Below are 20604 nucleotides of genomic sequence, written 5' to 3'. Positions count from 1 at the left end.
GCCCAGCAATGCAGGATGACCTGGGGGGATGATGAAGAAGTCTTACCACGGTGTGCAGACAGTTTACCACAAGCAAACAGAAACCAGAAAACGGCAGAAGGAAGAGTAGCCCCAAGAAGTCGCCCACTTCGCACTTTCCCTAGAACTGCACTGTACCCATGTCTCCCTGAAAATATTTTATGAGCTGAATTCTCCACTCAGAATTTGAGGAACAAAAAATGTCCTTGGAGTTCTGAGGAGAAAACGATGCCCTGACCCATTTGTGCCCGAGTTCTCATGCCATTCTCAAGCCATGGAGAGTCCATGGCTGTAGGGTCCAGATTTTGTTTCGATACTTTGTCCATCACACTGATCTGTGTTAACCTGTTTTCTGCTCCTTCGTGCTATTCTTTTTTTTTTTTTTTTAACATCTTTATTGGAGTATCATTGCTTTACAATGGTGTGTTAGTTTCTGCTGTATAACAAAGTGAATCAGCTATACATATACATATATCCCCATATCCCCTCCCTCTTGCATCTCCCTTCCACCCTCCCTATCCCACCCCTCTAGGTGGTCACAAAGCACCGAGTTGATCTCCCTGTGCCATGCGGCTGCTTCCCACTAGCTATCTATTTTACATTTGGGAGTGTATATATGTCCATGCCACTCTCTTACTTCGTCCCAGCTTACCCTTCCCTCTCCCCCTGTCCTCAAGTCTATTCTCTACTTCTTCATCTTAGGAGCTCTCTGCTGATTGCCCCAAACCGTACCACACCCACTTTCTCAAACAACAAGAAATCAGCAGGAGGTAAAGTGTTAAGCCACATTAGCACCTGCTTTAAGCTTTCTACTTGTATAATCAGAAGCAGTAAAAACAAGCTGGAGGAGGCAGTGCCTTATAGAGAAATGAGCCACTCAAGGGAATGTTGTGTGGTGAGTGAGTGAGAGTTCAGTCACGCAGACAGTCCTCAAACTCATCCTGCACAACGTGGAGGCTCCTGTTTGGCTGGATGTGGAACGGAGAATCGGGGAGTTCAGAGGGGTGGGAGGGCTCCCGTGCCTGTCCTGTACCTCTTGGCAGGCTCACACATGACTGTCCACCATCAGCTGGCTTTCGGTCATGAGGCCATTCAGCTACCATCAAAGCCTCTTCAGGAGCCATGTTAATCCATCCAGAGGCTTTTGTATGTTTTGTTTCTTGTTTTTTGTTTTGTTTTGTTTTACTGGAAGACACTCTCTGTCTACTTTTCCAGGTCATGATTATTCCAAACAATTTGTGTCTTTTCTACTCATTTAACAACACATCTTTTGCCTCTGTACCTCTGACCTGTGATACCGGGGCTGGGGGGCAAAGGTCAAAGCTGATCCTTTATCCTAGATTGAAGCCTCAATCCCTTCTCTGTAAAGTGGGGAGACTCTGACTAATTGGTCTGGGGTTCGGGCTCAGCATTGTTTAAAATTTCCCTGGTGATGTGAACATACAGCCATGGTTAGGTGCCACTACAGTAAAGGTTCTGGAGATTTCCTTGCCCATTTCCAGGTCTAGGATCTCCCCCTTGCCTGTTCCCCACCTTCGACTTTACCAGAAGCAAACCCAACTCTTGCCCAGTCAGCGTGCCAGGGAGACCGCACAATGGAGTCCAAGTTAGGAAGGTTTACATTTCCCACTGCTTTAAAGTCTGCTGCCTAATTCCACCCAAATGAAGCTGTTTAAACAAACAAATTTAAAAACTCTGATTGCAATTGTGCCAGGGGCAAGGATGTGGCTGATTCTCTTTTGTATCACTGGACAGAGTGTGGTAAAGACTCAGGCCCCAAGATTATTCCTGAATCCCAAGTGTGGCCGTAAAGCAACAGGTCCATGGCCTAAAAAACACAGCAGGACTTCTGCACCCAATACTGATTTGGGCTCAATGCCATCTTTAAACAGAACACTTTCTAAAAATCAAGAACCAAAAAAGCTCTGAAGGAACAAAGATTTGCCATGCTGCAGATAGTCAAAGGAGCATGCCACAGCCTGAAGGGAGCTCCCAAAGAGAGTTCCAGAAATGGGCCGGCTGATGCAGCACCAAGGTAAAAGGATGCAGCCTTCCAAAGGAAGGTTCTCATCAGGGCCAGCCTGGTCAGCTGCATATAAACCGTGGCGTGTGTTAATCCACCAGGTTATTACCTTACAGTCTCACAGATTCTGAAATACAACTCCCGTTCACCAAAGGAAGAGACCTGCTTTCTAAGCCAGACTGGCCTGGGGCAGGGCACTTGGAAGGAGCTACTCTCAGCTAGGGGAAAAGGAGCTTGGAAACTCAGGAGAAGGACCAGGACCATTGCTCCTAGAAGTCTGGGGTTGGCTGGCCAGAGAGGGCAGGTGGCAGAGGGTTCAGGGGGCTGAGATGGAAACTGACATATCCATTTCCCAACCTCAGCCTCCTGTCCTATTTCCCACCCTCCTTCACAGAGCTGTCCGTCCCTTCCTTCTAGGGCATTCAGAACATGAAACAGAAATGAAACGGAAACCAAAGCAGCGAGGGAAAGAAAGAATGAACGGAAACCAAAAACCACAACCTCTCCACACAGCCTTTCCCCTGCCCTCCCCAGACCAACCCCAGGGCCATGCTCCTCTGGCCTTCACCATCTGCCCCTTCTTTCCCATAGTCAGGCCAGGTGAAACACCAGTCATCTTTTTAACTGTAAAAAAATGTCATTATAATCACTGCTCATACATCTGTGAGTAGTAGACCAAAGACTGAATCCACATTCCAAAGACTGTAACCTGTCTAACCACAGTGTCTCAGTTACCCCAGCTATAGAACACAGGGAGCTTTTCCAAAGCCAGGAGGCAGAGAAGAGAGAAGAGAGCTGACCCAGGAGAGGCTGCCACAGTGTGCCATGTACCAGGGACACCTTGCTCACTGCAATCCCTGTTGCCATCACCACTCTTTCTCCTCCTCTCGCTGCATCCCCACCTCTCCTCACCCTCTCACGGGGATTCCCCCTTCTCAGCTGGGCTCCGGTTTCCTAGCAGGGCAGGTGGAATCCTCATTAATAAACCGCACACTTCCTCCAGGAAACAATCTTTGGTCAAAACTGCCTGCGCACACCGCCTCTCCTCCTCCTCCCTAAGTAACAGTCACGTTCTTGAGAGCCCGCTGCTATTTGCCTACACACACAGACACATGCCCTAATAAACCACCAACGCAGACACCATCAGCTGCCCTCACAGGCACCCTCGGGGCCAGGCCCGCTGGGCTTTGCCAACGCAGGAGCTCCGCTTTGCGCCGAGCAGGCGATCTCACCCAAGAGCCAGCCTTCCTGCCTTCTGACACCAGTGAGGGTCCCTGTGATTTCCATGGTGGAAAACCCTGTGAAGGCTCAGGCACGGATGCAAACCTGAGAGCAGCAAGGGAGGTCGAGGAGAGCCAACGGAGAAACCCAAGGGAGGGGGACATGTTTGGAATTTAAACTAAACATGAAGGGCTCCAACGGGCCTTTGCCCACACCCACAGCTAGCTCAGAGGCCCTGAGAGCTTGTGGGTGAGTGGACAATCCCTCCACGTAAGACCCCAGGGAGGCCCTGACCCCACCGCATGCTGTTCTGGGGACCACCTATTGGCCCACGGGTCCTGTCCATGTTAGGGGGAAGAGTGGGGTTACAGCAACCGGCCCCAGCAACAGCACTGGCCAGCTGGGTGGCCCTGGGCATCTCAACACACTCTCTGGACAGCATTCCACCCTTTTAAAGTGAAGGGGTTGGCCTGACTGACCTCTACAATCCCGTCCTGCCTCAAGCTCCAGGATTCTAATCCACCTACTTCTTTTAAAATTCAGTTCAGATTATACATCCAATAAACTATCTCTGATGACATCCACTGAACTGCTATGCTTATTGAACAACTGCCTGGAAAACGTTTAGTTCGTTTTCTCCAGTGGGTCCTAGAACCTCCACTAGACTGCAAGCTTTCCCAAGGGCAAGAACTGGGACCCCTCATTAGTCTGCAAGTTCAGCCTGACAAAACCAGAGGATTATTTGACCATTATCTCTAAGTTGATGTGTATGTAAGAACTAAACAATTGTCCCATCTATGCCCAGAATTAAATCTGGACCGATTTGCAGGCTCCCTAACGGAGCACTCCATCCCGGTCTGGGCTAGGTCAGGGGGAGGAGTGGTTCTTGCCTTCCTCCGGGTCCAAAACAGGGAATTTCTCTTCAGCAAATAAGTTCTGAAGCCTGAGTTTCCTGCAAAGGAAAATAGCCTCCAGTCTGGAGATGAGAGGACAGTCTCTTCCGGGACAGGGAATCAGGGTGGAGAGTGTCACAGCACGAGGTTCAGACCTTGCCTCGGGTACCAGGCCAAGAGGAGTTTCTGCGCAAAACCTGGCACACAAATTGCTAGCAATGGAAACAGATGAAATTCCAGCTCAGGACTGCACGGAACAGTCTGAGACAAGAGGGAGAAAAATGTCTTGGTTTTAGGGTTTTTGAATAGTTCTCAAAACCAAGGCTGGTCCTTGCTTGACCTAGAATGAGGCAGGGGGTGGGGGGAGAGGAGGGAGGCTCTGAGAGAAAGGGAAAGAGGGAGTAGGACCATCAGGATGCACACTTGGATGATGTCAGTAAATGACTCAGAAAAACATTTGTCCTAGCTGAGTCACGGTGGCTCTGACCAAGTGCTCCTGTCTGGGTTCCGGAAGAAACAGGACTGGCTGTCACACTTGCTCAATTTAGAAACAGGAATACTTCTCCTCGGTGAGACAATTATTACATACTCAAGTATTAAACGTTATTTAATATTTACTACAGTTGTCTAGGAAAGATTATATTAAACCCATTTTGTAGTTGAGGAAAAATAATTGTCACTTAGTGGTTACTTAAGTTTAAATGTTTCAATAAAAATTTGAAAAGTAAGGCCTAGAAAATCTAAGGTCTAGTGAGGAGAGAGCAGAATGTTACCATTTGGAGCCTCTGACAAAACCCATCTGTATCTTCCAGGCAGCTGAGCTAATGTACTCCACCACTTGGTGGCAGCATACCTAAATTGCCAGAAGTATACGTACATGATAAACGCAGTCTCAACAAAACTAAAGTATCATAACATGAAGTGTCAGCATCCAATATATGCCAAAAAACATACACAACCCCAAACACCAGTGAGGGGCACATGATAGAACCTAACCAATGACAGGTGAAGAGAAATACAAAACATGCTGAAAATAATTACTTAATGGGGGAGGGGGAAACAACCCCAAACCTGGAACCCACCAAGTGAAAAACACATCCTCTTCCCCAGTGCCAGGCTGTCTCTCCAGTATCCATATTCAGGGAGCTCCCTCATTTCCAATATTCCAGCCAAATGAATCTGAACTAAATTTAAATCATCCTGATTCTCCAGCAAGAATTCCTGAAAGACCTGAATATACTGGGACTTATATCACCAGCAATGCTGAAGTTTACCTAATCTAAGTGGAACCAAAAACATCAGCTTCCTAATCAGCCTGTTGTTGGTGAGCCATAGACTTCAGAAGCCTAAACAAGAAAGTAAATGACCCCACCTAAGCTTTAGAGGCTCGTTCAACATTGCTGCCCAGAGACAAACTCCAAGGAGACCCAACTTTCTCAGTGGAAGGCAGATAAGGACCTCAGTTCAGATAAGAGCAGAGGAGATTAACAACTACTTTGCGCCAAGCCAGGAACTAATTACACAACCAGCCAAGGAGCTGAAATACACCCAGAAGCAAAACTAAAGATTCACCAAGGGCAAAACACAATTAAGTCTTTATAGATTTCTTATCAGATCTGAACTTTAATGTATGGTCCCCTTTAACATCCCTATTAGTTTAGGCAAGTGAAAGGAATCCTACCCTGGAGGACCCCAAAGGGCAGGCCCTGTGGCCAATTCCTCTACTCTTTCAAATCCAGGGTCAGGTTTAGGCGCATAACATATGGCCCTAAAGTAGGGTTCTTGATGATGGTAATGACAATGTTTGCACAGTGGGTTCTGGGCAGTAAGGAGCACATAAACTTAAATTTGAAGAAATATAAAGACTTGGAACTCTATGGCAAGACATACTGGAAGTATAAATTGGGAAATTTGGAAAGAAATGTGGCGATGTGTATCACTAGCCTTAAAAAAATCTATGATTGCCACAAATCTATCCCAAATAAGCCATTTAAAATGTAGACAAAGGGGCTTCCCTGGTGGCGCAGTGGTTGAGAATCTGCCTGCCAATGCAGGGGGCACGGGTTCGAGCCCTGGTCTGGGAAGATCCCACATGCCGCGGAGCAACTAGGCCCGTGAGCCACAATTTACTGAGCCTGCGCGTTTGGAGCCTGTGCCCCGCAACAAGAGAGGCCACGACAGTGAGAGGCCCGCGCACCGCGATGAAGAGTGGCCCCCACTTGCCGCAACTAGAGAAAGCCCTCGCACAGAAACGAAGACCCAACACAGCCATAAATAAATAAATAAATAAATAAACCCAAAAGTTAAAAAAAAAAAAAAAAAAACTAGCACAGCACATATTTCTAAAAAAAAAAAAGTGTAGACAAAGGTTCACAAAAAAAGAAGTTTACTGAGAGTTATTTACAGCACTGAAGTTTTGGAAATGACTTAGATGTCTAATGATAGGGTTAATTAGAATATGGTGTATCCCAAGATATACTATTATGCATAAAAAGTTTTTAATGTTATGAAAATATTCTTAGGGTATAGTATTAAGTGGAATAAAATAAGAAGCAAAATTAAATAACCAATATGATTCAATTCTGCTTTTAAAAATCTCCAAAGGAAAAATATAGGAAGGAAAAATGTCAATATATTAATTATTCCTATTTCTAGAGGTTAGAGTTACAAGTGGCTTTTTAAAATTCTTTCTATTTTCTGCATTTATTTTCTATAATAAAGAAATATTTTTCTACCTTGAAAAAGAGACCAAGACTTTATCACACTATTAGGCATATATATTCATTCATTCAGTATTTATCACAAGCCTGCTAGGCGATACTGATCTTATTACTATTACTACTATTCTACTAGCTCTTATCCTAACCTTAACCATCACCCTAACCTTGACTCTGACAAAGCTGTGCTAGAGACAATAAAGGACAAGTGACAAAACAAGGTCCCCACTGCCAAGCAAGGAAAGGGAAAGAAACCACTGTTTGCCACCAGCCCGTGCTGTGTGCTGAGTCCTAGGCTAGGTACCTTACCTGTGTTCTCTAGTAATCCTCACTACCGTTGTGTCTGGTGATATCTCTATGCCTATTTTACAGGCGAGGCAATTTGTCAGCTGCATGCACATTTCTCCTCCTACAGGGGAGGGTTCAGGGGTTCATTCTTCCTGGACTGGAACCCCCTGAATAATTTCCACGATCAATATTTGTCCTCAAGGCCACTCTTTCTTCCTCTATTAGTCCACAGTTCCACTCCCACCAAGTCAGTGGCAATGTCCAAAGTCCCTTCTAAGGGTCACATTGAAGATGCATGTGAAGAAAAAACAACACACCCTCTCCATCAGGAATCCTTTTGTCCAGTGCTGGGTCCTTGATTTATCACCTAAAGGCGTTTACTGGAAGCATTTCTGGAATAATGAGTGCTGCTTCTCATAGTTACTTCATGACCACATGGTTTCCGCCTCTGATTGTCCAGGTTATTGTTCTCCAGGGAATCACAAATGCTTGCCTCTGCATGTGAAGCATCACAGCTGGCTCTCCCCACTCTATACATACATACACACACACACACACACACACACACGCACACGCACGCACGCACACACACAGTTGCTTTTCACAGGGTTTCCGTGAGTCCCTCTGGCTGGCCCCTCTGCCTCAGAACTGCACCAGCATAGACACAGACCCGCCAAGTCCAGCAGTGGCATGGTCAAGGAAGTGAACTAACTTCAAAATGCCGATCAGCTGACTGCTGAGTAATGCCAGAATTGTGCTTCTGACGCCAGAGCAATGCAAGATCGAACTAGGCAGGTGGCTGAGTGAAAGAAACATCTAAGACCCGAGGAAACAGAACAGGATGAGCCCCCTAGAATACAAAAGAGACCACTCCCACCATTCCAGGCTTTATGTTCAGCATCCCTACTACAGACAGCCTTTTTACTTATCTCTTTAAATAGTTTCCATGGTCTTAAGTGCTTTTTTTCCCCCCACTACATCCCTTAGTGTAATTAATTACTGAAAAATAGTTGACTATCATCCACAGATGAGCATTAATGAGGAGCATTTGTGTGTCTAAAACTGAACACAAAGACCTGGGGGAGGAAGTCTGAGGCCCCCCCCACCACCTCCATTATCCTGCACATCCACAGTCACCACTGCTGTCTTGGCCAGCAGAAACCCAGGTTTCAGGCAACTGCCACCTGCATTTCCCACCTGCAGCAAGCTTCACACTTAAAATCCAAAGAGAACCTTGGAGGAAGCAGGTTTGATGGACAGGATGCCACTGCCCACCAAGATTACATCATCTGCCCCTCATCTCCTTACTACCCTCTTCTACTGTCCTGCTCCAATCCAATCCTATCCTTCAGGGTCTACCTTCCTTCTCTCTCCAAATCTGTCCTCTGCACTCCATCAACCACTGCCTCCTTCACTCTGGCCTCCTCATCTATTCAGTGGATAAAAGCGCAGGCTCTGGTGCTCCAAATTACACTGGCTGTGTGTCCATTGGCAAGTTATCTAACCTCTTTGAGACTCAGTTTCCTCATATGCAAAATGGGAATAAATAATACCCATCTCAAAATGCTGTGAAAACTAAGTTAATGTATACAGAATACTCACAACAGTGCAATAATGTAGGTTTGAAGATAATAATAATGGCTAGCATTTATGTATTACTTAATAGATCAGTTCCAGAGCTTGGAAGCATTAAGTGTTTTTTTTCAACTCAAAATTATGTTTGAAGATTTATCCATGTTGTTGCATAGCACAGTAGTCACAGAAAACTATACATGGTATAATACCATTTTTATAAAGCTCAAAATCATGCAAAACTAAACAATATATCATTTATGCAAACATGTGGTAAGCTATACCAAAAGAAGCCAGACAAGGATAAACACAAAACTGAGGATAATAGTTACTTCTGGGAGAAGTAGGTGAGATTAGGGTGGGGAAGAGCCACAGGTAGCTTCAAGAGCAGAGGTGAGGTTCTGCTTCTGATTTTAGGGGTGGGCTCTCAGGTGTTCCATTTATTATTATGCTTTATAACTGATACATTACATCTCTTCCTTCATACGTAGCAAATATTGCCATATATGTATTTATACTTATAGTTATTATTATTATTAGGTTCCTTTAGGAGACAGACTATAAAGTACTGAATGTCCGGGTGCTAGGCACCTTAGACATCCGTCATTGCTGCTGCTACCAGCGCCAAATGTTCATCCTCATTGCCTTCTGTTCTGTCCACACTCCCCTCCTCCAAGATGCTCTTAGGGGAAGGGGCCTGGGGCAAAGCAGGCTGGGTTACCGGCTACCCCAGTCCCAGGGAAGGTGGGGCCCTGCCCCTAGGATGCTGCAGCAGAGTAAGGAGGGGGGCCGGTGGTGACCGTCGGGTGTAGGGGCCACCTTCTCCCCCTGTTCTGTCAGGGAGGAGGTAGCCATTATTTGTCCCAGCCTGGGCCCCCTGGTCTGGTTTCCTATTTGCAGTTACTTGAATAAAAAAATATCCTTTTCTGGGAAAAAAAAAAAAAAAAAAGGAATGAATGAAACACTGAACAAAAAACAACACAACTGTCCAGAGGTAGTTTGTGAACAGAGGAAAGATGGAACCAGAACCTTGGGGGGTGGGGAGGAGCAGAAGGGTGGGAGTGGGCAAGGCTAGCTCCTTGTTATTAGTGCCCCGAGTGGGGGAAGGAAGGGGAAACCGAGGTCTAGAGTGGAAGCAGACAGGGACAGGGAGTGGCTGTAGCCCGCCTTAAGTGGCTGCAACCGGGAGCCCAGGCCTCCTGGGCCTCACTTGGATAAAGGTGACTCTGCATTTTCATCACTGCACTGGATTCCAGGGTGAGGGCAAGGTAGGCTGGAGCCTGCTTAGGGGGGGAGGGGGCTTAAACCCCTCCTGCCTGCCTTCCTGTGCCCCCAAGGGGGCGGCCCAACCTACTGCAGGGACTAGGCAAGGTGGGAAGGAAGCAAAGGGGGTGTGAGCCACACCTGGTGAGACACAGCTTAGTCGGGGGCATGTGGGGCCAATCACCCCTCTCCAGTGGCCGCACCTGCTGCCGCTAGTACCTGCCTGGGTGCTAGGCATGAGAGATTGCTACATAGTTTCCTCACAACACCCTTGTGAGATGGTCGTTCTTTTCCCAAATTAAAAATTAGAATACTGGACTCAGAAAAGTTGAGTCATATGCCCAAGGTCTCACCCTATGTCAAGCATCTTCCTTTTGCCCCTCTGAATCCATTCTCCATCTTCTCCCCTCTACCCGATGCCCTGGGAGGCTGACCCACATGGACTGCCTCAATGAGCCCCCTGTCACCTGGCTTTGGTTGCATTCAATCAATGACAAACAATGACAGGAGGTCAGAGAATGGGAGGGGTGAAGCAAGAGTATCGACTTCCCTTGCCCCACATCGTGGAATCACTGTGAGTTGGTGGCAACTGTCTACTGAAGGTCACAGCTCTTGTCAAGCAGCCCTCTCATACAGCTACCTCTCCAGCTTCTATGCACCTCTCCTCACCTTGCCCCTTCAGGCCTAGAAGTCGTAATGTCTTCCCTCCCTGCTATTGCCAGCTCTGGGATAACTTGGAAATCCAAACCTTGCTGCTTTCCCTGTTGCCTACCCGCATCATTGTCAAGTGTGCCTTTGTTAAACTCTTCTCAGATAACCCAGGTGGAGTGGTCATATGTTCCCTGACTCAGAAGTGGTAGAGCTGGGATCTGAACCCCAGTGCCTTCTGTCTATCCAAAGATGCCTCTCTTCGCTTTGCTGTGAGGGTCTGTATGGCTCCAAGGAAGGTGATCACCGACAATGGTTGTTACTATTGTGATGTTATGTTCCTTAGCAGCAGAGTAGAATACTATTTGCTCTTCAGGGCTTGGACTATGTACACCTAACAACAGGAACACTTTACTGATATTGCTAAGAAATTTGTGTAGAATGTGGGAAGTGTAATAGAAATTATAAACCCTTTATATATAAGCAAAAAAAGAAATTAAAAAGGGATCTGGAAAGGGATAAACTTTAGGCAAATGTCCTCATTGGCTCTATTTTCTGAACCTTCCATCACTACTCCCTGCATCCTCCTTTAATTGATGATCTCAGAGCAAAGGGCAGGATGCCAATGACACAACTCAACAGGCCCTTACAACAGACGGATTCAGTGATGACAGTTTCCATAGCTTGGTTTCTCTCATGCTGAATATAATGGGAGGAAATCCTTGCAGTTTTTACCTACTCATCTTTTAACTGTCTTCCTGGCTCTCTCTGCTTATTTCTATTTTCTGGTGATGCTGCACAAAGATAGTGCTGGCTATAAGCCCAATTTATCTCTTGCTGAAATCAGCAGAACAAGAGCAAATGTTATCAAATAATAAGCTGTGAATATTGACACCTTGGTTTGATTGGCATTGCAGAATACCCCATCTTAATTTCTTGTCATCTTTCCCCACCAGTATGACACCTGCATTCCTTGCTGGAACACTCAGCCAGCATCTCAGCAGCACTGCTAAGAACAGAGTTAAGTGGCTGATACATCAAGGGGCTAACAATCGGTACCCTTGGGAGCTGCAGAAAGATGATCATGGCAAAGCAGGATAACAATGATGAAGAAGAGAAGGAATTCAATGCAATAAAACCACCTGGGATTTCTTTACTAGATACTTAGAAATTTCTATTCCAAGCATATGGTCAACTCCCAATTATCACAGTGGGTAGATTATCCATACTGTGAGTTATGCTGGGGTAATTGTTTACTCTCAGCCTAGATTTTCTATCTGTCTCTCAATTTCTAGGGACATTCATCAACTGATTGTTTCTGAGTATTTCCTTTCCACTCCTTTCAGATAGTAGAGCAGAAGGACAAAAAATCTAGATAAGTGTAGGATGGATGACAGAAAAGATAACACAGGAGTTCACCAAGATACCTATCCATGCCCTGGCTCATGGTAGGCACTCAATAAATATTTGTTAAATTGAGTGAATGGAGTTGTCAGAAAGTTGAATTAGAAGACTCTTAAGGCCTCTCTTCCTACCCTAATATCCCATGATTCCTCAGAAGAAGATAACAGAAAGCTTGGAGAAGCCCAAGGAGATAGATGTTCATACTCAGCAGGAGCAAGAAAGGGAAGTTGGAAAGGACTCATCTCAGGCTGAGATGGATCCCAAAAGCGTAACTGGTACTGTCACAAACACATCACTCCAGGATGATGCTTAGCCCCGGGTGATACCTCAAAATTCCCACCCAGAGTACAAGGGGACAGGAAAGCAGTTCTCTTAGGATTTAAGATGTAAACAAGATCTGAAGTGAAATTCTAGGCCTTAAATTATTTAGGGAACCTGAGAAAGAGAGTATATGTTGGTGGGGTGGTAATACTGTTTTGAGGTTCTAGATTTTATGATGTATTTTTTCCCAATATCATAGAAACAAAGAATTCAGGGCAGGAAAGCTTCTTAGAAATGATCTAATCCAGCCTCCAATCCACTGGAGGAATCCTTCCTACAGCATCGCTAACAGAAGGTCATCTAGTAGCCAGCGACAGGAAGCTCACTTTCTCCAGAGGCAGCAGCGTTACTGCTGGACAGCTCCTGGGCAGATTCCTTCTCCACTTCAGAGTCCTGATCTCTCTAACGTCTACCCTTTGATTCGACAGAGACCATGCCCGTTCCCTCCTCTTTGGGGCAGCTCTCCTGATACCTGAAGTCAGGAATCACTTTTCTTCCATTTTCACTCCTGCAAGAAAACATCCTTCAGTCCTTCAACTGAAGAGACACAGTTTGTGGCTCCCTCGGTGTGCTGCTCTCCTGACAACACGCTAACTCAGTGGTGCCCAACCTTTTTGGCACCAGGGACCGGTTTCATGGAAGACAATTTTTCCATGGAAGGGGGTGGGGGATGGTTTCGGGATGATTCAAGCACATTACATTCATTGTGCACTTTATTTCTATTATTATTACATGGTAATATATAATGAAATAATTATACAACTCACCATAATCCTAACAGGAGGTGGCGCTCAGCGGTAATGCGAGCAATGGGGAGCGGCTGTAAATACAGATGGAGCTTTGCTCGCTCACCCGCTACTCACCTCCTGCTGTGTGGCCTGGTTCCTAACAGGCCACAGACCAGTGGTGGTTGGGGACCCCTGCTCTAACTGGTCCACGTAGCTCCTAAAAGGGGGTTGGCAGAGTTCAATGTTGCAGAATTGAATGCAGTAGTACAGACATGACCTGGCCTTCACACAGGATAGTGGGACTATTTCTTCCCATTCATTTCACACAACCATCCTTCCTCCCAGCCCCTCTTGGGTTTTGCTCCCCTTCACTCAGCAGAAACCTTTGCCTTTTTAATTGCTTCCAATCTGTTTTGTCCCATCTTTGCTTAACAAGTCAGAATTAAGAAAATGGTCTTCCAATTCTTTCACCTTCTATTCTAAAGAAAAGATGAGTGTGCATTAGCTGCAGGGATGTGATAAACCTACCAGAAAGAAAAACATAGGCTTCAGGATCCCAAATTTCTTCTGTCTCTAAAAGAACTAAGAGTCTGTCGTGGGTCCCCAAGAAAACTTTTCCTATATATCGCTTCAGAAAATGACTAGTTTTATTCCTGTTAGTAGTATACTTGGGAAAGATGCTTTTAAAAATGCTTAGCCCCTAGATGGCTAAATTGCTAAATTACCCTCATCCATCATGGGTTACTTAATCCATCTCCTTGCCTCCAAGACAGATGGGAATATTTCTTCTGTATAAAGACCTCTGGGGAAAAACTCTTCTATTCTATTCTTCATCCAAGTCTCATGCACTCAAAGTTTAGAAGTTCTTCTTTGGATATAACCTAAGTCCCTTTCACTGGAGCTTAGGACCTTTCGTCTTTTTTCAGGTTCCCTGTGGATAGCATAAAGAAAAGAACGACACCACCTGACATCTATTTGTCCACGGCCTTCTGCTCAGAGCTCTTCAGGGCTCGCCATTCTGTTCCACATCCTTCCAAGCATTCGAAGACGGCTCCTGAATCCCCTTTACCACCTGCCCGTCACCATCCACCAACCTCTGTACATGTGCCCCCCCGCACCACCACAGCTCTTTCAAATGAAGTGCTCGCCTCGCTTGACACCTGCTTCAAGAACTTAATCAGCACGTTCAACAATTAGCCAAGGTCTCCCCGCAAAGTCAGACGTCCTCTCTGTGATTGACTAATTCCCCTATAAAATGCACAGAGACAAGATGAAGGTTCTAAAGGCCCCAGGCATCACTTCTTATTTACCACAACGAACACCTGACAGGCTCCAAGCCCACTAAGGGTCAGAGAACGGAGTTCTCGCTGGCCACGAGCAAGGATGAGGAGAGCACTGGGGCAGGAGTCAGGAGGGTGCTGACCAAGCTCTGCCGCTGCGCCACCCCCGGAAGCAACTCTAATCCCATATGGACCCTGTTTCCTAAGCACAACATGACACATATTTGCCTGGATTACTTCTCAGGGCTCTTCCGGCTCTCACATTCTATGATTCCCTGACTATGCAAAGGCCTCTCCTACCCCTTCTTGAAAAATATACACCATGTCCCTGGCATGTCTCCCTCACCACCCTCTGAGGTCAGCACCACCTAGCAACACTCAGAAATCAGTGTTTCTCAACCCTTTTTAAAAATCATCCCCTGCCCCAAAAGAGACATTTTATACTTTTTTCCTTAATCACCCACCCAATGAGATTTTAATACCATGAATATATTGTATATATCTGTTTATGTACTATGCGTATAGCTGCGCTTAATACATAAAAGAATAAGTTTTTTTTTGCCATCCCCAAGAACGAATTCTCATCCCCCTTGGAGGCAATATTACCCCCCATTGAAAATGCATGACTTAGATTGAGTTTAAGGCTGCCTCTTGAATGATATAAGTGGAGTTATTTGCCCCAAACTCTAAAAGCCACAAACATATTCATAAGCCAGAGGTTTTAGAAAAAAATCCATTACACAAGCCAGAGTGGAATCAGCCAGAATTCCCATTTCCCCAAGGTAAAGAACAGTTTCCCATTCCTGCTCCCGAGGCCACACTGTCACCTCTTCCAGGGCCTGTCCCGGTCCTCTTAGCCTAGGACCTTCACCTCTGCCCATGGTTCCCACATCCAGCTCCCACTCCATCCATATGAATCCCAGCAGTAACAATGGGAATGATGGGAATGAGGTGAACAATGGGTGATGATGTTCCAGAAATAATTAGAATCCATTCCAAGGGCAGAAACAGCCAGGCCCCTGGCAGGGATGGAGGCTCATTCCAACTCCCTTGCATCAGTCCAGCTTCCCCCTCCCTCCCCTGCAGGACATTCACCTTACCTTGGCACGCTGGCCAGATAGGTCACGAGTTTCCGCAGGTCTTCCTGTCTTATTCTGTCATGATTGCTGCGAGCAGGGAAGGTCAGGATTGGTCCACCTCGCTTATCACGGCCCCCTGCAGGGAGGAAGAGAAGGGAGTTTAAGAAAACCAGCTAGAAACTGCGCTGGAAACAGGCAGAAAGATGGTGTCCAGAGAAATCCAGTCACTGCTTAGGGCAAGGGCAAGGGCAAGGGCAAGGGCATGGGGTTTGGATGTGGGGAACATGCATGACCCTGGGCAAGTCTTTTGACTTTTCTGATGTCTCATCTGCAAAATGCAGATGAAAATAATGATGACTACATTACAGGGTTGCTGCAAGACCTGATAAGATGGCACATGGGGAAGCACTTTGACAAGTACTCTTCACGAATGTGAGACGATAATGAAGGAAGTGATAACTGCTCGTACTGAGAAAACAAGCCATTAAAAGTGCTATGGTCTTTGGAAATTCAACCTCCAGTTCACTTCTCTTTGCAGACCTCTATGAGCAGGGAGTGCTCAAGATTAACTGAATACCATGGTGAGAAGCCCTTAAAGCATCCAGCAGGGACATCATTGCTGGGAGGTTTTTAGATTCATAGAGAAGACCTAAGTGTGTTCTACACAACCAAGGATCCACCCCTGTCTGCCTGCCTGAGGTGCCACCCATCACTCCTGCTGGAGGAGCACATGAATCTTTATTGGGAATAGGATGCTCAAGGTCTTAATCGCTGCAAATGCATAGGTACACACTAGGATTACAAATGTTTTCTAAATATCAGGCTTTAAAAAAAGCTGGAGGGAGTAACTGAGATGATGATCATTGTTTGCTATCAGAAGGCTGGGATTTTACATGGTTGCTTTTTCTTTCCTCTATTTTCCAAACTTTCTACTCACTATTTATTCTACGATTTAAAAATTTCTTTGTTAATGGATGCTATGATTGGGAAGCAGGACCAAGTTTCTCAGGAAGGTTAGATGAGGACGAAGCTAAGGTGTAGTAAGTATGTCCTTACAGGCACTGCCTATTTCACAAAGACAACTCTGTGTCATGATCACAGACGCCCCATCCTGCACGCATCTCAGGCTGCCAGCCAACATCCCCCAGAGCAGGGGCCACAAAGGGATCTAGAGCAAGAGGGAGTAAGGGCTGGCATGGCCACCACCAATACTGGAAAAGAGGCTTAAAGCTCAGCTCCCTGAAGAAGGATCTTTTCCAAGGAAAAGCAGAGCCTCCCAGGGCCCCACCCAAGTATGAGTTCATGAATAATGTTTCCCTCTGACTGTGGGGTCCAGAAAGCACAAGACAGAGGGGAGTCTTGACAAACAAAATCCAGTCCATTCCAGGACACTCCTGAGGAGGAAATAAGGAGGCTGCAAGGAGAAAAGGGTCAAACAAGAGCAGGGCCACTGAGAGATCTGACCCTGAAGAAAAAAATATGTCAGCACCACCGTCCCTTCCCTGCAGCCCCCCACCAGGGCAGATTTGTGTAGATATACCACAGAGTTTGACCCTGGCCCCCAACTCCAAACCTTCCAAACCACAGGCTCTGGTTCCATGTATGGATAACCAACATCATCTCATCTACCTTGTAAGTGATCCCCATCTCCCAACTGCCTTCCACAGGAGAGAAAGGAAGTGAAGGAATCAAGTGGAAAGTTCCCTCAAAGCTGGGAGGTTCTCCCTCACTCTCCACCTTCCCCTCCAGCCTTGACCTCACCCGAAGGATTTTCACTCTTGGGTGTTCTTTGTTTTTTTAAAATTTGGAGTATAATTGCTTTACAATGTTGTGAATCAGCTATGTGTATACATACATCCCCTCCCTCGTGGACCTCCCCCCCCCCCACCATCCCACCCATCTAGGTCATCACAGAGAACGAGCTGAGCTTCCTGTGCTATACAGCAGGTTCCCACTAGCTAGCTATTTTACACATGGTAGTGTATACATGTCAATCCTAATCTCCCAGTTCATCTCCCCTTTCCCTTCCCCCACTGTGTCCACAAGTCCGTTCTCTACATCTGCGTCTGTCTTCCTGCCCTGCAAATAGGTTCATCTGTACCTCTTGGGTGGTTTTAACTGCAGCTGTTGTCCTTCTCACTGACCTTCTGTGGATGGTTTAAGAGTAGAGCTAAGGGAACATGGGGAGCCAAGGCTGGTCTGATGGCAAAGGCTACCTAAGAGGCTTGGAGGGCTGCTGGCACTGTCCCTCCTGAGCGGAGCAAGTTATGCCCTGGGAGACAGGACTTTCATAATGTTGGCTGCAGAAGGTTCCAGATGGCAGGGGAGGTGGGTGGTGGGGGGAGAAGACCTGGAAAAGTGGAATTCCTTCCCTCCAGGAAGAATGGATAAGGAGTCCAGAGAGGGCTGCATGATCAAGCCAGGTATTTTTCAGAAAGGAGATGAACTTGCAAGACTGTAGGAAGAAGAGGAGGAACAGGCATAAAGGAAGAGAATCATTACACTGGAAAGAGTGGGGACAACGGATGGACCAAGGATTCAGAGTAGGTACAAGGGGAGGGGTTCTGCCCCTTTCTCTTTGGCAGACTGATAGAACTCAAAGAGGGAGGAGGAAACAAAGATAAGTTATGGAGAGGGAGAGCTCAGCGGTGCCTGGGGGACACTGTTTCTCTAGGTGAAATAGAGTGTTGAGGGTCAGGGTGGCCTTGAGGTGCTGGGAGAAAGGAGGATGGACCACCGTTGGAGAGTGTCCCTAGAGAATGGACAGCAGGACCGGGTACCATGTGGGTTTAAGAGTAGGTGGCAGGGTACCAGGGCACAGTGAGAGCTCTGTTGAAAGGTCTGGCCGTGGTGTCCATGCTAGGCTCTAACTTGAGTGAAGGCAGAATAGAACTAATGCATGGGCTAAGTGGGGAGGGCTCAGTGAGGGTAGGAAATGGCCTACTGGTTCATAAGTTCCCAGGGGAGAGGGAACAGCAGATGTTTTATCTGATATCCATACTCCCCCAACTGATAGGGGAACACCAGCAATGGTCCAAGGTGAGAGGCTAAGGCCACAGACAGACATATCAAGGCTCAAGGTCTTGGATGTGTGTGGCCACGGTAGGGAGGTGGAAGACTTTGGTGCCAAGGAGACTGAGGAGCCATGAAGCTGTAGGATTTGACTGATAATTGACATGAGTGCTGAACTTCCAGAGGGCAATAAGCAGAGATGAAGAATGAGAACCCTTTGCTAAAGCCAGTGTGCACTGTGGAAGTGGACCCCAGATGGTGGGAGACAAAAGAGCCAAGTTTTGAAAAGGCAATAGAGATGGTGGCAGGATCTTCAGCAGCGCCATCCCCCTGCTCAACCAACACCTGCTGTTTGCCTACTCAGTGGAGGCTTTGGTGCTGGGAGCTATAAGATGATAATATAGAGAATAAAGAGGGAGAGGGTGGTTAGATGGGCAAGAAACGACACTGGTCCCCTCCCACAAAGGCCGGGCAGGACGGGGCTGGGGAGGAGGCAAGGCTGAAAGAGGGGAGGTTAAGGCGAACCTGACTGAGGTGGGGGAGGATGGCACGCACATTTTTCAGGGGGAGGCAGGCTCCAACTAGAGTAAGTAGGTTAGGGTACTTTGGGGGGAGGACAAGAACATACATCTAGGAAATCATACCAAAAGTTTGGCCCATGTAACTACAGTTCTGCAAGATGCTAATGGACACACATGATGTTTTCTTAAGGGAATGCATTATTTGTAGCTTGGGAAACGCTTTCATGTGCTTGAAGGACATGTGCTTTAATGAACATGGCAAATCTCCAAGAGGGGGACTATAATAGGCAGCATTTCCCAAACTTATTTGAGAGTAGACCCCTTTTTCTTTTTTTGAGGATCATCTCATGCGACAGTTGTTCTATGGAACATGCTTTGAGACACGGGTCCAGAGTATAAAATCGCACCACAGCAGTGTGGAGTTCCTCTGGGAACATGGGCTTGATGTTGATGGGAGAAAAGGCGGCAGAGAGGGACATCAGGAGCGGGCCAAAAGGAGGGTGTGTGCGCACACAGAGAGCAGGGGTGAAATGGGCCTGCACGAGAAGGCTGGATAAAAGGGACAGTGGGTGTTGCAAGTGGGAGGCGGAAGCACATGAAGGAAGCCAGAGAGAGAGCAAAGGGAGAGCCCACGGCTGAGAATACGGAGCAGGATGGGGCAGGGCTGAAACGACAGAGGCCCCCGAGCACAGCCACAGATCCCGTCTCACACACGTGCACACACCCACACAGTGGTGGGCTGCCCTGGATTATTCCAAATGCACGTTCCCATGGCAGCGCAACTTCCCCTTCCCCTGGCCATGCTGGGCACCAGCAGGGGAGGGAGCTCAACCAGCACTTCGTTTCTCTGCTCAGCACTTCCTGCAGTGCTTCTGCTCAGAAAGACATGTAACGACTACACTGCATTACTTAATTCTGGGTTTCTTTATTTTGTTTTATTTTTGTGTTCTGTCTTCTAAAAGCTTAGGATACAAGGGCCTTTTTTGGTTTGTTTTTTGTTTTGGGGCTTTTTTTTAGATGCAGCCAGTCATCCCCCTGGCACCCTCACCGTCCTTCCCAGGCACAAAAGGACAACGTTTCCTAAGCCCCAAAGCTCCTGGCACCACGTGCAGATGAATAAGACTTACCCCACATAGAGAACAGACTTGTGGTTGCCAAGGGGGAGCGGGGGTAAGGGAGGGATGGATTGGGAGTTTGGGATTAGCAGATGTAAACTATTATATATAGGATGGATAAACAACAAGGTCCTACTGTATAGCACAGGGAACTATATTCAATATCCTGTGATAAACCATAATGGAAAAGAATATGAAAAAGAATATATATATATAACTGAGTCACTTTGCTGTACAGCAGAAATTAAACACAACATTGTAAATCAACTATACTTCAATTAAAAAAAAAAAAAAAGACTTACCCCGGGCTGCCTGGCCCACAGCAACACATGGGCATGAGCTGCAACCCCCGGCCCCCTTGGTCCTACTCTGGGAAGCAGCTACTGGCCTCATGCCTAACTAACTGCTTTCCTGGCACACTGCTGCTCTGTACTCCATTAGGACAACTCCCTACACTTGGGAAGCTCTTTTCTAGGGCTGGCTGGGCCCTGCCCCAGGGCT

At 46.8% G+C, this 20604-nt stretch overlaps 1 protein-coding gene across 10 annotated transcripts in view; it reads right to left on the bottom strand.

Moving 5' to 3' along the window:
- The window catches only part of KALRN (kalirin RhoGEF kinase), a 653671-nt gene that overhangs the window by 445346 nt on the left and 187721 nt on the right, over nt 1–20604 (bottom strand). For 8 of the 10 annotated variants that reach the window (XM_061194271.1, XM_061194272.1, XM_061194273.1 and 5 more), the window contains exon 3: nt 15477–15591. In XM_061194271.1, coding sequence (XP_061050254.1) covers nt 15477–15591 — 115 coding nt within the window. Of the gene's footprint in view, nt 1–7181; nt 7204–15476; nt 15592–20604 lie in introns of those variants that run through there. The other 2 variants (XM_061194277.1, XM_061194276.1) reach the window with 2 other exon arrangements.

Source organism: Eubalaena glacialis, chromosome 6, assembly GCF_028564815.1.
Source record: "Eubalaena glacialis isolate mEubGla1 chromosome 6, mEubGla1.1.hap2.+ XY, whole genome shotgun sequence".
Lineage (NCBI taxonomy): Eukaryota > Metazoa > Chordata > Mammalia > Artiodactyla > Balaenidae > Eubalaena > Eubalaena glacialis.
Note: the sequence above shows the minus strand (reverse complement) of the source record. Positions and strands in the feature narration are given on the sequence as shown.